Source organism: Notolepis coatsorum (genome assembly GCF_963971535.1).
Source record: "Notolepis coatsorum genome assembly, chromosome: 17".
Lineage (NCBI taxonomy): Eukaryota > Metazoa > Chordata > Actinopteri > Aulopiformes > Paralepididae > Notolepis > Notolepis coatsorum.
Window position 1 is genome coordinate 43,091,201 of NC_140181.1, and position 15,741 is coordinate 43,106,941.

The following is a 15,741-nucleotide window of genomic DNA, read 5'->3' on the forward strand; positions in this document are numbered from 1 at the left end:
CTACTCACCACCCCTTCGATAATAGTAGGCTATTCCTCATTTGCATATCAGTGGGACCGCATTAACTACGTGTGATGCCGCAGAGTGCGCAAAACAAATGTCATGTTTTTTATCCATACTATAGCTTACATATTGTTTTGAATTTCGTATTATAGAACATGTTGGGATATAATTGATATTAGCCTGTAACATATTGAGTAAGTGAAACGGATTTGTTCAGAGTTTCTTCTCCCTCCCCATGCGCCTTGGTGGTGATGGAGCAGTCCACGCAGGCTCCTCCCCTTGTTCCCTCAGTGTACTTTGGTGGAACATCTAGTTATGAATCAAAATTAGTTCACACACCGCTGTAAAGAAGTGTTGAGACCGTAGCCCTATTGACTTAGATAGTATTTTTTTTGCATAATTTAAAGACTGACGTGTAACCAAAAAAAAGGAACTACACGTCAGTGATTCAAACTAAGTAGTTTGAATTTAAGTAATGCAAGATAAACATCTGTTTACTTACTACTTATTTTCAACCAAAAAGAAGCCATGGATACTTGCAACGGGAGGAGGAGAAAGATAAGAAGTGTGCGGGCCTGCAGGAGGCTCGTCGAGGCGCCGGACACTAAGATGAAGAAGGACGTGGCGGTGGGTAAGGTCCTCCGGGCGCTGACCGTGGAGAACAACCACAACACCGCGGCGGACACCGAGGTCCCCATGGAGGAGGAGGAGAGCTTCAACTTCCTCAAGAACGAGCGGCTGCTGGAGCACGCCGTGGTCATGGCGCCGCGCTACAGCCTGCTGCGGGAGGTCGGGAGGGGCAGCTACGGGGTCGTGTACGAAGCCATCGCCCGGAAGACGGGAGCGAGAGTGGCGGTTAAGAAACTCCAATGCGACGCTCCCGAGAACGTGGAGCTGGCCCTCGCCGAGTTCTGGGCCCTGGCCAGTCTGGGGAAGAAGCACGAGAACGTGGTGCAGCTGGAGGAGTGTGTGCTGCAGAGGAACGGCATGGCCCAGAAGATGAGCCATGGGAATAAGAGGTCGAAGCAGTACCTGCGACTGGTGGAGACCTCTATCAAAGGTAACTTGTTATAACAATGTAACCACAAAGTGATCTGTTTAATGTACACCGCCAACAAGTTGTTGTTATTGTTCTATATGATGGGGCTGCACGCTGTACAGTACAGGGGTCTATGCGATCAATAGGGAACACTATAGTGTGACACTGGGCCAATCAGCTCAGCTAGCCATTGTTTATATGACAAAACGTTATTCTCGATTTAGATGCACGAGATATTATTACTCTTGAGACTGTTGCTTTAAAAAAATTAAATGATAGTTTCTGATATATTTAGCTGTTTTGAATGTTTTAGCTATTAACATGGCTAACCGCTAACGTGGTTATGTGGACAATAATAATAGTCCACATGTCCTTTATTATTTGTATTCATTATTGGTAAATTGGTGCATTTCATATAACCGCGTTATTTCCTTTTCAAGAAAAGGTTCGACAGTAGGCTCTAGGACTTCCCTATAGGTTAGATGCACCATAAGGCACAATGCTATTCCTAGCTCGCGAGAGAACATAGTGTACTAGTTGGCCACAGATTAACCCCTTCATTGTTGACCTTAAAGTTTGCACACAAAACAACCAGCTAAGAAGTATAATTTTGGATATATCGTGATACATTGTCCCATTATCATACCACACCTACACATTTGTTGTTTTCTATTGATTTGATTGTACTTTTCTTTTTATTTACCTGATTTGACCTATTTTGGGATGGCTTTCAATTACAAACAACAAGTCTAATAAATAGCAGCTGCATTGTTTAATAACGTCTTAATACCACACTGTTTATTGCCTATCTATTACTGAATCTTTCCTATAATATCTATAATTCCCATTGTTCCCATGAGCACTCTATGCTGCCCTTCTTTTGATAGTGTGTTATGTAAGGGCTGCTACCATTGTCAACTAATGAAATATTAATCTTCATCTGACATCTTGTGTGGCTTTCATTTGATGAAGCAGAATAAGTGCCCCTGTTCAATTTAGATCACAACATGGAGGACTCTTTTCCAGTTTCTGTCTTCCAGTTTCTGCCTTTTCGTTTGGGACAACTTAACCTAGTTTCTGCTGGCAGTGGCACAATGGCCACAGTAGCAACAATAGGACACAGCTGATGGTCATCTGTGCTTGTTGGTTTCGTGAGCCAATGCTGTACAGGAAGTGATACTGGGTCTCTATACATTTTCATTAACAGGTTTCATTTTGAAAACCAGATTGACTGCTTTGGGGCTGGAGCATCAGGAAGCAATGCGTGATCCCATCTGTTTGTCAGATGTCAGGATAGAAATCCTTTTACTCATGATTTTCATCCATTTCCACAATCTGTTGAATGTTTCCTTTGGCCTGATTTGGGGAAAGAAGAACACTTTTTATAGAACAGCAAGCAAGCCTTGATGAGAAGCATTGGCTCCTAGGTCAGTGGACAATATATGACATGCTTTGCAGAATGTAACTTGTGTTAAAGTGGCACTCATCTAGACAAGATTACCTGTGTTAATACAATGCCGCCACTCATTAGAGACACTCCCAATAAGGCAGAGAGATGGACCGGCACAACAACCAGTACTTACAGCCTCACCCTAATGTATAGTTCACCAAAGTTTATTCAAGTCCTTTTGGCTCAAGGCCATTGTTGCTCCCGAAATGCACTGGGTTCAAGAAGGTAGGAGGGTTCATGTTTTCAAACCAAACACCTAACGGAAAGCGGATCAATCCTGCTGCAAGGGAAACGCCTTCCATGAACCCAAATGCCCTTTGATGTAAACTGATCCAACCTGATTTCAATTGTAACGTACAGTAGGAGTATTGACTAGGAAGCTTGGGCCTATGACTCCGCATTAAAAACACTCCCAAGTGACATATGTTGCTGGAATGCTGCTCCGTCATCGCTCTGAAGTCTGGAGTGAATTAGCGAGACAGTTTATTTTAGTTGGAGAGACTCTACTCTCCATAGTTGTTTGCGTTTGTTGTCACGCATTACAAACTGTTGATAATTCCAACATGCTTCCTCAGGATAAAAAAGCATGAATCAACTTTGTTTACCAGCTGTCCAGGAACTTAAGGTAGAAAGTATCTGGCCGGTATCAACCCCATTTATTGTATCTTCATTAGGGTTTGGGATTTGCTCAGGAATTCTGTGAACAAAATCGATCTGAGGGAAAGAAATCTGTCGTTGTCATGGATGCTGGGAATAAAAAAGCACTGTGGGCTCGACAGATTCCTTTTGTGCTTCACTTTTTCTTTGTTGTGTGTGAAACTGGAAATCATACAATGCGTTCCCTTTTATGGCATCATCTGAGGCATCGCTACAGTATTTGTGAATGTCTCGAGTCGTGCAACTTTAACCTTACTGAGCTAAGATGTACCGGCTAAATGTCATAGGTGTCTGGTTTCTTGTCCACCTACTAATGGAGTGATGTCTTCCCCCCCCCCCTCTTTATATCCTAGGTGAGCGCATCCTGGGCTACCCAGAGGAGCCGTGCTACCTGTGGTTCGTCATGGAGTTCTGCGAGGGTGGGGACCTCAATCAGTACATCCTATCGCGGCGGCCCGACCCGCGCACCAATAAGAGCTTCATGCGTCAGCTGACCAGCGCCGTGTCTTTCCTTCACCAAAACAACATTGTCCACCGCGACCTGAAGCCCGACAACATCCTCATTTCCCAGAAGTCCGGCACACCCATTCTCAAAGTGGCTGACTTTGGTCTCAGCAAAGTTTGCGCGGGACTCGGCACCGGTGAAAAAGATGGCGAAGACTGCCCCATAGCAGGTGGAGGTGGCGGAGGCAACAACAAGAACAACGTGGTCAACATCAACAAGTTCTGGTTGTCCTCTGCCTGCGGCTCGGACTTCTACATGGCACCGGAGGTGTGGGAAGGCCACTACACCGCCAAGGCTGACATCTTCGCCCTGGGCATCATCATCTGGGCTATGCTGGAGCGGATCACCTTCATCGACGCAGTGTCCAAGCGTGAACTCCTCGGCACCTATGTGCGTCAGGGCTCAGAGATCGTGCCTGTGGGGGAGGCACTGCTGGAGAACCCCAAGATGGTTCTCCACATCCCCCAAAAGAACAGGAGCTCCATGTCAGATGGGGTGAAGAAGCTCCTCCAGGACATGCTCGCTGTCAACCCTCAGGACCGGCCCGACGCCTTCCAGCTGGAGGTGCGGATGGACCAAGTCACGTGTGCTGCGTGACCCCCTACCCTTCCCACACCCTTTTTTTACCCAACCCAGTCGGAGAAGGGACCTCTTCTTTTCCCAGGTAGGTTTGATCACTTCTCTCGCACACAGAGACGCATGCAACCGAGTTAACTGTATTACACCTGTTTTTCAGAGACTGTGAGGCTGCTTTGCTCTAGGTAGTTGATGTCATCCTGAAACAAGTGGAAGCTCTGCGTCTGGTCTTTAATCTTAAGTCGTGTTTGTAGAGTCAACAGCAGGACAGGAACTCTGCATGAGGATTCTCACACAGTCTCATCTGTCTGAATACTGGCCTCTGTAGACCATGTGGTTAAAATGTGCCACATGTCTGCTGTGCCTTGAGACTGAGTGTAATGATTTGCTTTCCTGTCAAAATATGTGACACTATTATATCACAAAGGAGCACATTATGTTCTAAACATATAGCAGTGATGGAGAAATATGACTGGTTTGTCATTGTCTTCCTGCTTCTATCATACTGTCTCTCTCTTCACTTGCTCACTCTCTTTCACTCAACCACTCTCTTTCTCTCTCTCACTCACTCACTGACTCGCTTTCATTCACTCACTCACTCTTTTCCTCTCTCTCTTTGACTCACTCTTTCACTCACCAACTCTTTCTCTTGGTCTCTCTCTCTCTCTCTCTCTCTCTCTCTCTCTCTCTCTCTCTCTCTCACTCACTCTCTCCCATGTTTTCTCTCTTACTTCTCTCTGTGGTTTTAAACAAATCCAGGCTATGTGCCCCCGGGGCCAAAGTGTACCCTGGTTAGTTGCCAGCACCGTTCCAAAAACCCTTCCCTCCCTCCCTCCCCCCTGCCCTCCCTCCAGCCCACATTGTTATGTTATGTCATAATAACCCTCCTCGTTCCCTAAGGGCCTTGTAGCAATGTATGTGTTGCATGGCAAATCAGCTGAGGTCTACATGCTTCCCAAACAACTCCTCTCCCTGCCTTAGCCAGTGTGTTTGCAGCCTAGGTGTGTGTGTGTGTGCGCAGATCAAGAGCGGATCATGATTCTGTTGTCCCTGTGTCAGAGGCCCATTCTGTGGGACTCTATAGTTTAACAACACACACCCTGCCTGTCAGGTGTATTGTGTTAAACGTCGCTGTTGTTCACCCTGTCATTACCACAGGCTGTTAGCGTCACTTCAGTGGCCCGCAGCCTGCGCTTTCTCTCCAGTTAATTATGTTCTTTTCATCGACACCACAGGAATCTCTGGCAGCAGTCAGCGATACCAACAGGGCTCAGTAAATCATCTGGACTAGAGGGAGTCCCAGGCAACATGTTGTGTCACGTCTTTATCTGGGCCCGGTCCTGGGGCTTGTTGTTCTCTGTCCTTATCACTAGACTTGGCTCGGTGACACCCTATAGCTCTATAGCTGCCGCAAGCTGCTCGTCCAGGGCACACGCCCCCTCCTATACACTGAACCAGAAGGCTGATCTTATCTGACTGAGCCACTCGCTCCGTTGTTGCAGTGCTAGAGTTTAGTGACAGGCGGCACAGAGACACCAGATCAGACACCTGTAAGAAACGTGACAGAACTTCACGTCTCCCTGCTGATGAATCTGGCTTTCTGGCTTCGGTTGCCCTCGCAAAACAGTTCAGCAACTTCTCATCTGGGAGAATATGTTGCACAGATGAGTCAAGATTAATAGAGAGACACGGTTCTCCCGCAGCAGCAGTTTAACGAAAGAACTCTCCAACAAATCAGTTGTCCAGCCATGTAGTGTCTTTGTTACCCAATATACCACCTTCTACTCAACTTGAAGTGTGGCTCAAATTACCTTTACTGAACAGTATAGGAGAGCATTCGTTTTATTGAACAGTATAGGAGAGGGTTAGTTTTATTGAACAGTATAGGAGAGGGTTAGTTTTACTGAACAGTATAGGAGAGCGTTAGTTTTACTGAACAGTAAATGCAGTAAAAAACACATCAATGGTGGCGCTGGACAAAAGGTTATTTGCTTTACAGAGCAGACACTCCTTCCAGCTCCATAACCCTCTATTAAAGAGCTAGAGGAGTGAATGTTCAGTGACCAGTCTGATGCTCTGAACTTGACCTCATCGTTTACCGTGGCTGAGCTTGGACGCTTTATTGAGAAGCAGGCTCCCCCACCCCCATTACATGCCCTGGCGGTTACCTTTGACCCCCCTCCCCTAGCCGATGACGTCAAGCCTCTCGGGGCCCCAGCTGTCCAGTGAGTCTTGTCGAGTGCCTCTGAAGGCGTGTTGCGTGCTCCACTCAACTGGTGCAGATTGGCCTCGCTCTCTGGCTTTGACGGCATGATGGGAGAGCGGGTTATGCAACTGGCCCTACAGCGGCCCAACGGGAGAACCCGTCATCTGTCACAGAACATGGGATTAACTTCTGTGGAGGGAGGGTCGTGTGTGTAGGTGTGTGAGGAGGGGAGGACATGGGTAAACGATGTGTTATTCTGCGCTGTAAGGAGATTTGACCCGTGTTAAATACAAATCCTTTCAGCGCTGTCAAAATAGTGGGAGAGGATTAGGTCCTTCCCTCCGAACTGTAAAGTGAGATGATCATCATCATCATCTTCATCGCTGACCAGACCCACAGTTGTTGTTCTTGGTGGCACACAGCAACCACTGTATTGAGCATCATGCAATGAAGGGTGCACACGTACGTCAACACAAAGGAAAACAATCTGTGTTCTTTATTTTTGCACAGGTGCACTTATATGTTAGAGTTAGCGTCCCCTTGACAGCAGTTCAGTCTGCAGATGTCAGCTGCCCATGATCCCAGCACACCCCCCCTCTCTCTATCTCGATCCTTCCATCTCACCCATTTCGCTCATCACCCCTCCCTTTCTCTCTCTCTCTCTCTCTCTCTCTCTCTCTCTCTCTCTCTCTCTCTCTCTCTCGCTGCTAGACAATGAAGCTGCTGCCTCCTCTGAGAGAGCTTATAGAAGAACACGTTGGGAACATTTTGTCCTCACACTGCCTGCCAGCCAGTGGCTGCCTCTGTAAACCAGGCCAATGCGCTTTAAGCTCCCACCCTCTCGTTTTCGTTCTTCTTGTCAGATGTTTTTATTTTAGATCTCCAATTTTTATTTATTTTTTTAAATGTATTTAGTAATGGATGGACTACATGAACAGGGATTCATGAATTGAGGAATTTTTAGGGGTAGGCTGTTCGTCTTGTACCTGGATATCATGTAAAAAGCCTAATGAAAAGTATATTATGTAACAAGGGTTACGGTTTGAAAGTATTTGATCGAATTTGCTTATTGAAATTAATCCAAATAGTTTCAAATCCCTTATCAAATATTTGTACTGTATGTAATATTTTTTGGGGGGGAAAACGATTTGTAAAAACCTTTATAATATAATAATATAAATAATATCTGAAATTTAAAGTCCCAATCATTAATCAAATGAAATGGTCAGAAAATGTACATATTTTTTAACGCACAAAGGATTGTAAAAATCTTAAGTGAGCGGGACGCATAGGTTTTAGGGACGCATAGGGCCTTTTCACTCCCGATACAGATTCTGAGATTTCAACTTTAAAATATCAGCAGATATGGAGTTCCAGTCCTATCTGTTACTTTTGATTAACAATATAGATCTCGACCGTTAGTTTGAAATGGTTGGGCAAAAATGTCGATTGAAAAAAAAAAAGAAAAAAAACGTATTCTCTGTTGGAGAGATCTAACATCCTCCTCTGTGTGGGTAAACAAGAAAATCTGATCTCTTTGCTTCAATTTCTAACACATTACATGTCATTTTAGTATGGGGGGGGGGGGGGGGGGAATTGTCCAATGTCTTATTTGAGCCTGGTGTCTCTCCACTGACATCTGAAGCTCAAATTACACCTTCCATACATCAGGCTTCTTGGACAGAACACAGTGTACACTTGAGGGCCAGGAGAACATGTGTTAAAACGACGTGCTCTCTCCTTGCCCTGGATCCCTGTGGAAAATCCAGTTGTTTGCGCAGTTGTTTGTGCAGCAGTTTTGAATGTACGGTACGCTATGTACAGAGCAGGTTCCAAGGCGTGCCGCCAAGCCCTGTATACATTAGAGACTTGTCATCAGGACACTGGGGTTACTATGGGGAGCGGGGGTCATGTGTGTCTCTGCACGTACAGTCGAGAGCTAAACACAGAATTAAAGGAGGACTCAGAAATGGCAAAGGGGGGTGGAGGGGGCTGAAGGGAATGTGCAGGCTGTAAATATATAGGCTCTGCTTCTGCAGCTGCTGAAAAGGTAGAAGTTCTTGCAGAGAGGGGCCCCCGGGGCCTGCAGTGAGCACAGCTAAGACCAGTTTGGGAACATGGCAATATTTACATGGATTCTAGACTGACTGGTTAGTGGTTTCTTCATAAGCATATTCAGTGCACTCAGCTGCACTGTAATAACGCCCCCCCAGCTTGCATAATGACCCTTGCCATGCACTGTAATAATGACCCGTTCCATGCACTGTAATAATGACTCGTTCCATGCACTGTAATAATGACCCGTTCCATGCACTGTAATAATGACCCGTTCCATGCACTGTAATAATGACCCTCGCCATGCACTGTAATAATGACCCTCGCCATGCACTGTAATATTGACCCTTGCCATGCACTGTAATAATGACCCTTACTATGCACTGTAATAACACAGCCCCCTCCCTGTAATAACACCAAACCTCAGCTTTTTCCACCTCACTGTGCCTATTCACAGAGCCATGGCTGACTGACTGGTTAGATACTGGATCTAATGGCACGTCCCTCCCCATGTAGCCCCCACCCCATGGCTTAGCAGTGTCTGTGTCTGTCTGGCCACTATCTATCACAGCCCTGGAGTTCTGCACTGTCACAGCATGCTACTCCACCGCTGTTTGGCACCATTACCATGTTAGCTTAGCCTCTTGGTCAGGTACTTGTGTTTCAAGTAGGTCTTTGGAGTTGTGGCTGCTTGCATTGTTGGGAAACCTTTTTAGGAAACCTGGCCTTTTAAACTCTTTAATTATAGATGAGAAAAGATGTGAGGATTACTTGGGGGGATGGGTGACTTCCTCATTGTGAAACAAACCTTCAGCTTTGGCATGGTGGGCATCATCTGTCCGTCTACATTTACACATTTCGTTCCCTGCACTCACTAATGGTTTGAAGTTACAGCTTGATATAGATGGTTTGAAGTTTGGGTCTAGATTTTTCTGCTGACTTGAATTGCAGTGCTCACAGATTCTCTCTCTCTCTCTCTCTCTCTCTCATACTCGCTCTTTCTCCCATTCTGTTGTTGGCCAGCAATGTCCCCAATGGCTGCCTTTTTGGCATTTAATCACAGTACTTCAGTAGCAGTGGTGGGTGGACATAGCTCTTTAAATTATTCCAGTTAATTGAGTTTGAGAGGACGACACACTCTTGAGACCTGTGTGACACAGTTGCTCTTTTATGGGGAGCTTGAGTACGTTTTTTGATCTTGTAGTAATCTACAGGTAATTACATGGTGAAAACCAACAGGGTAGGGTGTAAGGATCCATACTTAGCCCCATTATTTTGTTAAGTGTATTATTAAGTGAAATAAAGGGTGAAATCACCACAGATGCACTTACATCATGTGCTTAAATCGCCGGTTTCAACGTTTTATTTTGCATCATCCGAGTTCTCCGGGGCGTAAAGCCAAACTTGCAACTGCTTACAACTTGCATTGAATGCCAGCCAAGTGGAATGTGCTGGTTTGTTGGGCACAGCACAACCACAAAACCTCACCACTCGTAAACAGACTTAACATTTTCCTTCAAACTCTCATAGTAAGAGAGCTGAGGTTAGAGGAAGCCGGCCCCCACCTCTTCCCCAAAGATACCAGTATTTGGTGGTTTTTTACGAGGTAATCCTCCTCTGGGTTATGTAACATCTGGGGCCTGGCTGGCAGGGTTGGGGAAGACGCACAATGGGGCTCAGTTAAAACCATGCCTCCCCCTGTTCTATTATGCAACCTTTGACTTGGTTTCTGCAGTCAATCATATGATTTATGAATGATAATACTTTCCACCAATATCAACAACAACAACAACATCAACAATCATTCCAGTCCTCAGATTTGTTGCTTGGTACGGTGTTCTTTTTAACTAGGTAATCTTAAATCGGGGATGACAGTGCAGAGGTGTTCAGATACTCTTGAGAGCCTTGGGGACCAAAGTGACCAGTGGAGAAGTGGTGGTTTTCTCTACAGATATCATGCATCCAAGTGCAGGATTAGAGTTTGAAGGGAGTTGTGGGCTACCCCCCCCCCCCCCAAACACAGCTGCTTATGACTGGTACTGGGAGGTGATGTAAGCCGGGCCCCTCCCAGGACACGGAGCACTGATCCTGGCTCTTCGCCTGTCAGCTGTAGGATGATTAGCGGCCTCATAGGAGAGAGTGCACTGCTGACATTAGCGGCACAATGGGAAGGGGCCTTTAAGCAGGAGGAATCCCAGGTGCAGCAGTTGCATAAGGAGTCGGAAATCTAGGGTGACTGTCGCCCTTAAGAAAATAGAGACTTGTGTCAGCAGTTGCAGGAACTTCTCTCTCTCTCTCTCTCTCTCTCTCTCTCTCTCTCTCTCTCTCTCTCTCTCGATGCAGCAGGTCTGAATACTAGACAACAAGTTATACGTATACTGTATTATGAACAGTTCTAACTTCTAAGTAGGTTACATATCAGTTGAATTGTAAGGAGCACCCCTCCCTCCATCACCCTGTCGAGGGATCTCTCCTTTGTGCTCCTCCTGCTGCTGAAGTGACTTACTTGGGCTCCTACCATGTGTTATGACTGAGGTTATGCAACTTTTGGGGGGGGGGGGGGGGGGGGCTGGTTGCTGTCCATAGCCTGGGCTGTGACGTGTTGGCTTGGACTTCAGCTCTGCTATTATTAGAGTGCAACATTGGGAAAAAAAATTATCAGATTATTTTGCTCTTTTGTATAACTGGGTGTATTCTGGTCGAATCTGGTGGTTTTATGCCGTGACATGAGTGACCTCATACACTGTCTACCGATGGGTATATTTCAGGGCTGATGATGATTGGCATGGCATGTTTTACCATGGAGGGAAGGTGAGAGCACACTTAGCCTATTGGCCTTATATAACACAACACACTTGTATAACACATAGTCGTCCACTAGTTTTCCACTACGTGATGAATCTCGTGAATGACTGTGTGCTGATTTATTTTGCACATAATCTTGACACACTTCCAAACATTTTTAGTTTTGCACACATTAATTTACAGTTATTGGGAGTAAATTTGTTTGAATATTATAGCCACCAGTCCAGTGATGTCATCAGGGACACTGAATGCTCGTGTTAATTTCAGCTCATGACATAGATAGAATGGCAATGCCTTGTCTTATAGGGACTGCTACCATATAATTTCATTGAGCTGTAATTAACCCAACACAAGGATTCAATGTCCTCGTTGACATCACTGGTGGCCATATTCAAACTCATCTACTCTCCATAACTGTCAAATTAAATTAATATGTGCAAACTGTTTTGGAGTTTTTGGACGAGTTTCTTTTTATGTGCAAAATAAATATTTCGGTGAAGTGCCCAGAACAGCTGTGCCGATCATATGACTTTAGAATTCCAATGATTTGGAACAAAAATAAATAGATACAACTCCCTGCTTGACTTTTCCCAGAAATATGTTTGGAGATGTTAGTAGAAGTCAAAGAGGAAGGGCATTGTATCTTTTCTAGTTCCGAAAACAGTCATATGACCGGCCCAGCTGTTCAAGTGTTGAAGAAGTGACCTAAAGTATTTGAATCCGTTTACTGATGCCACACCCTCTCTACCCCCCCCCCCCCCCCCCCCTTCCTCTTGTTTCTCTCCAGATTTGTTTACTCAATGAATGTGGACTTCCACGTCTGTACCGCGACGGATAAAGCGGACTAATGATCTTTGAACTGTGAAACGACAACAACAAAAAACTCCATAACTGCTCCTCTTAACAGTGCAAGGAAACCTACGTGCAGTTAGTAACGAGCTTCCGGAAAATCCCAGGATGGAAATGCAACAAGAATGCTATGCAATCAGGTCACGGTGGGCCATTGTTAAATTGGGTCATCATCTCTCTCTCCACAGAGCCGAGAAGGACATTAAACGATTGGTCAATTATGCCAGTGGCACCAAAGTGCTCACTGGATGTCGCCCCTAAAGAAGTGATGAGTCTGACATTTCCCCTCAGTTTCCATGAAACATGGATCTTCCTCCTTGTTAGTTACACTGAATCTACTGTGTACCCTGCTAGTGATGCACCGATGCCGCTTTCTCACTGCTGATCACTGCAGAGTCCTAAACCTTCGGTACCGATACCAAGTATCGATCCATCACTCTTACAGTATAGACTTACACCATCAGTTTGAGGTCTCTGGACAAAACTTATTAAGACATAATACATTTTTCTCCCATTAGAGACATCAAACATAATGTCAAAAACGCATCGTGTTTACTTTCATTTTTGTCACATTGTTAGTATTGGGGAAATTCTCAGATATTAACATTATCCGATATTGGTATCGGTGCATTCCTACCCACTATACCAGAGTAATAAGGGAACACCTTTTGACAACCAATAACAATACTGATGATGATGATGATGATGATGAAGGGACTTGTGAACTGTGAACTGTGAAGTGTAATGTGATTATTAATGGCAGAGATGGAACAGACTAGTATTACACAAACAACAGCAAATTGTCCCTCTTCCCCCTCTCTTCCACATAGTCCCTGACACCCTCGTGCCTTATTTTACCTTCATCAAATGGAGGTATAACCAATTTGATTACTTATCGGCAATCTTCATTTAGTTTTGTATTATGCAATATATAATTTGCCCCTTGTTCACAGGCATAGGCTATATCAGTTCCAGATGTTGTGCATTTGAAGCCAAATTGTGCCCGTTCTTCCCTGTTAGGAGATTTTTTAATGGTTTCACGGGCATTATACCTACTGCTTTAAACCAAATTGCATCTGTCGGACAAATCTTATATTCTGTGAATCGACATTGTTTAGTATTGCTAGTATCACGAGTTGGCATTTAACTCGAGACCAAAATATAATACTGATGACGATATAATAATTTGGCTGACCTAATAAGCTACCATGTCTTAGAATTGACATTCGGTCATGTTTTTTGCAAGAATGGAATTTTCTTTTTGCCATTTTTTGTGTGTCTATTGCGGGTATTATACAGTATCATAGCTTCAATTTGAGGTTTGTGTGATATTTGAGGACACTCTCCTAATTGGAATTACAATCTACATACAGTTTGTACAAAGCATCTGGTAGACTGATTAACAGCATTGCAGTCTACTGCCATTTAGGGACATTGAGATTTTTTAATGCTTCTAAATTCCTCTTTGATTGCTACTCATTACTTATTTGATAACAAGATATCAGATGGATATCTCTCTTTTAAAGGGGTCATTTCAAAATTGCCATTGTTGTAATGTAAATAATTATTTGAATTATGCTATGGGATCAAAAGGACGTTTGTGATTAATCGTTTAGTCTTTGTGATTGAATGATTCTTTGATATCTTTTTTGGGGCGCTTCAGTTGAGGAAGGTGGAATATTTGCGATTTTCTAATGCTCCCCCCAAGTTAACCCAACCGCCCCGGACAATGGTTGCAAACACCCATGGTTTTATACCTAACGCCTGCCCCTAACTGAAGTCGCTACTTTTCTTTTATTGAAGAAAAAATGCTCTGTGTAACATGTAGAGGCGTCAGTTGGTTTCACTGTTGTGTTTAAAACGAGTTGTGTACTCAACCCACTGTGTCATGAGAACATCGTGGCTACTGTACAGTCCCACCGCAGAGTATGATCCTCGCCCGCCCCCCCCACTGAGCCAGTTGTAGTTCTTCCACAAGAGATGTGTTGGAATCACGATTGAATAGATCACCCCAGATAGGCCACCTGGGACTCAAACGAAACAGAACAAGATTGTGACGGTGTGGAGACGGTCGTAGTTTCACAAGCACTACCACCTCTAGATTGTAAAATCACTTTTTCTAATGGTCCTATTCTGTGGTACCCATACAGTCAAGGCAACAACCATTGGTCATATAAGAATTGTGTCCCGGAACACTGTACCAATTAGCAAGCACCATTATAAGCCACATGACTAAACCACAGGATATTGTTCATGAATATTCTCTGTTCATAGCATGAAAGCATGGATGTGGTACATGATGGTGTTTGAAGAGTTGTCAACATGTTTCCAGTATTTGGTGGAGGGGGGGCGCACCGCCGTGCCGCCCGTCACGATGTAGTCGAGCAGCTCCTCTTGTTTGTATTAGTCCAGTGTAGCATTTTTGTCTTGGTTTACAGCACAGTGTCTGATAGTGTGGTCCTACCTCATTCTCCTTGTTTTTGTAGCTGCGTCTCTCAGTTTTGAACGGCGTTTCTCTCTACCTTAAGCTTAGTTGCAGATAACACCTAGTTCTTGCCTTTTTTCATGAATAGATACTGACAATACGCACCGACCACAGTACACGGCACTCTGTTACAATGTTACTTGAGCAAACAACGTCAACCTATTCTCCTCACTCTGAGCTTGTAGCTAGGGACCAGCCTGTCGCATACATGGGAAAACCTCTTGTTCTTTGCACCGCTTAGAACCTTGTAACCTCTGACCTCTTTCAGCGTGTTTCCATATGGGAGCACTCTTTTGAACATCAAACCGTACACGTGACTGTGTTTTCACCAAGGTTGTTGTTGATGGGTGCAGCATGAGGAACCTGCACCTCAGCTACTGTACACGCATAACAGTGTATAACCTGAGTCTGCCTCTCCGGAGCCGGCCTTCAGTCACTTCAGCTTCATTGCTGGGTTTTCAAGGAGTGCTCCTAGTACACTTACAGCAACAGTTCCACCAGAGAAACACTCTACACTAATACTATGCAATATGTCTCACCGTAAACACTGCTTAAAGTTCTTCTGTTCGATGTCCCGAGCTTCTTTTCTTTCAGTCCCTTTTTCCAAGTGTGAACAGTAATGTGTATTTTAAGATGTCATGTAAAGTATGTTTTTTGTTTTGTTTTGTTTATGAAGCTGACTGGAGCCATTAGATGTTTTAGCAAAGAATAAATTTTTATTTTTTTGCTGTAAATATGTTTGACAACTTCTGTTTTTTGTCATTTTTTTAAAATAAATGATCAAACATTTTAATAAACCTGCTTGTATGACCTGTTCTTTAATTCCACTTCATACACTTAACCCATTTAGACTGGATGCTGCGTGTGTGTGTTTATACCTTTAAGGCTGGATGCTACATGTGCGTGTATTTAGCTTTAAGACCTGATGCAACGTCTAGGTCATTTCAGACAGCGTCGCCATTTTCAAGGTATGTGAGTAATGAAAAGCGCTGTGATTCGCTGAAATACAATGCTTTGGGATTTTTATTATTATTATTTTTTATTAACACACAGCGCCAGACCTGACATTTCTCGGGTTATCTCGCCAGCGGTTGAGCGCCAGAACCAGAGA

At 44.4% G+C, this 15,741-nt stretch overlaps 1 protein-coding gene across 1 annotated transcript; it reads left to right on the plus strand.

Annotated features, from left to right (window-relative positions):
* The first annotated feature begins 347 nt into the window (after positions 1-347).
* stk35 (serine/threonine kinase 35) lies at positions 348-15,421 on the plus strand. Its single transcript, XM_084333773.1, has 3 exons — positions 348-1,063; positions 3,503-4,318; positions 12,084-15,421. Exons 1-2 carry the CDS (start codon positions 532-534, stop codon positions 4,249-4,251), a joined length of 1,281 nt encoding a protein of 426 aa, XP_084189899.1. The 5' UTR covers positions 348-531; the 3' UTR covers positions 4,252-4,318; positions 12,084-15,421.
* The last annotated feature ends 320 nt before the right edge of the window (positions 15,422-15,741 follow it).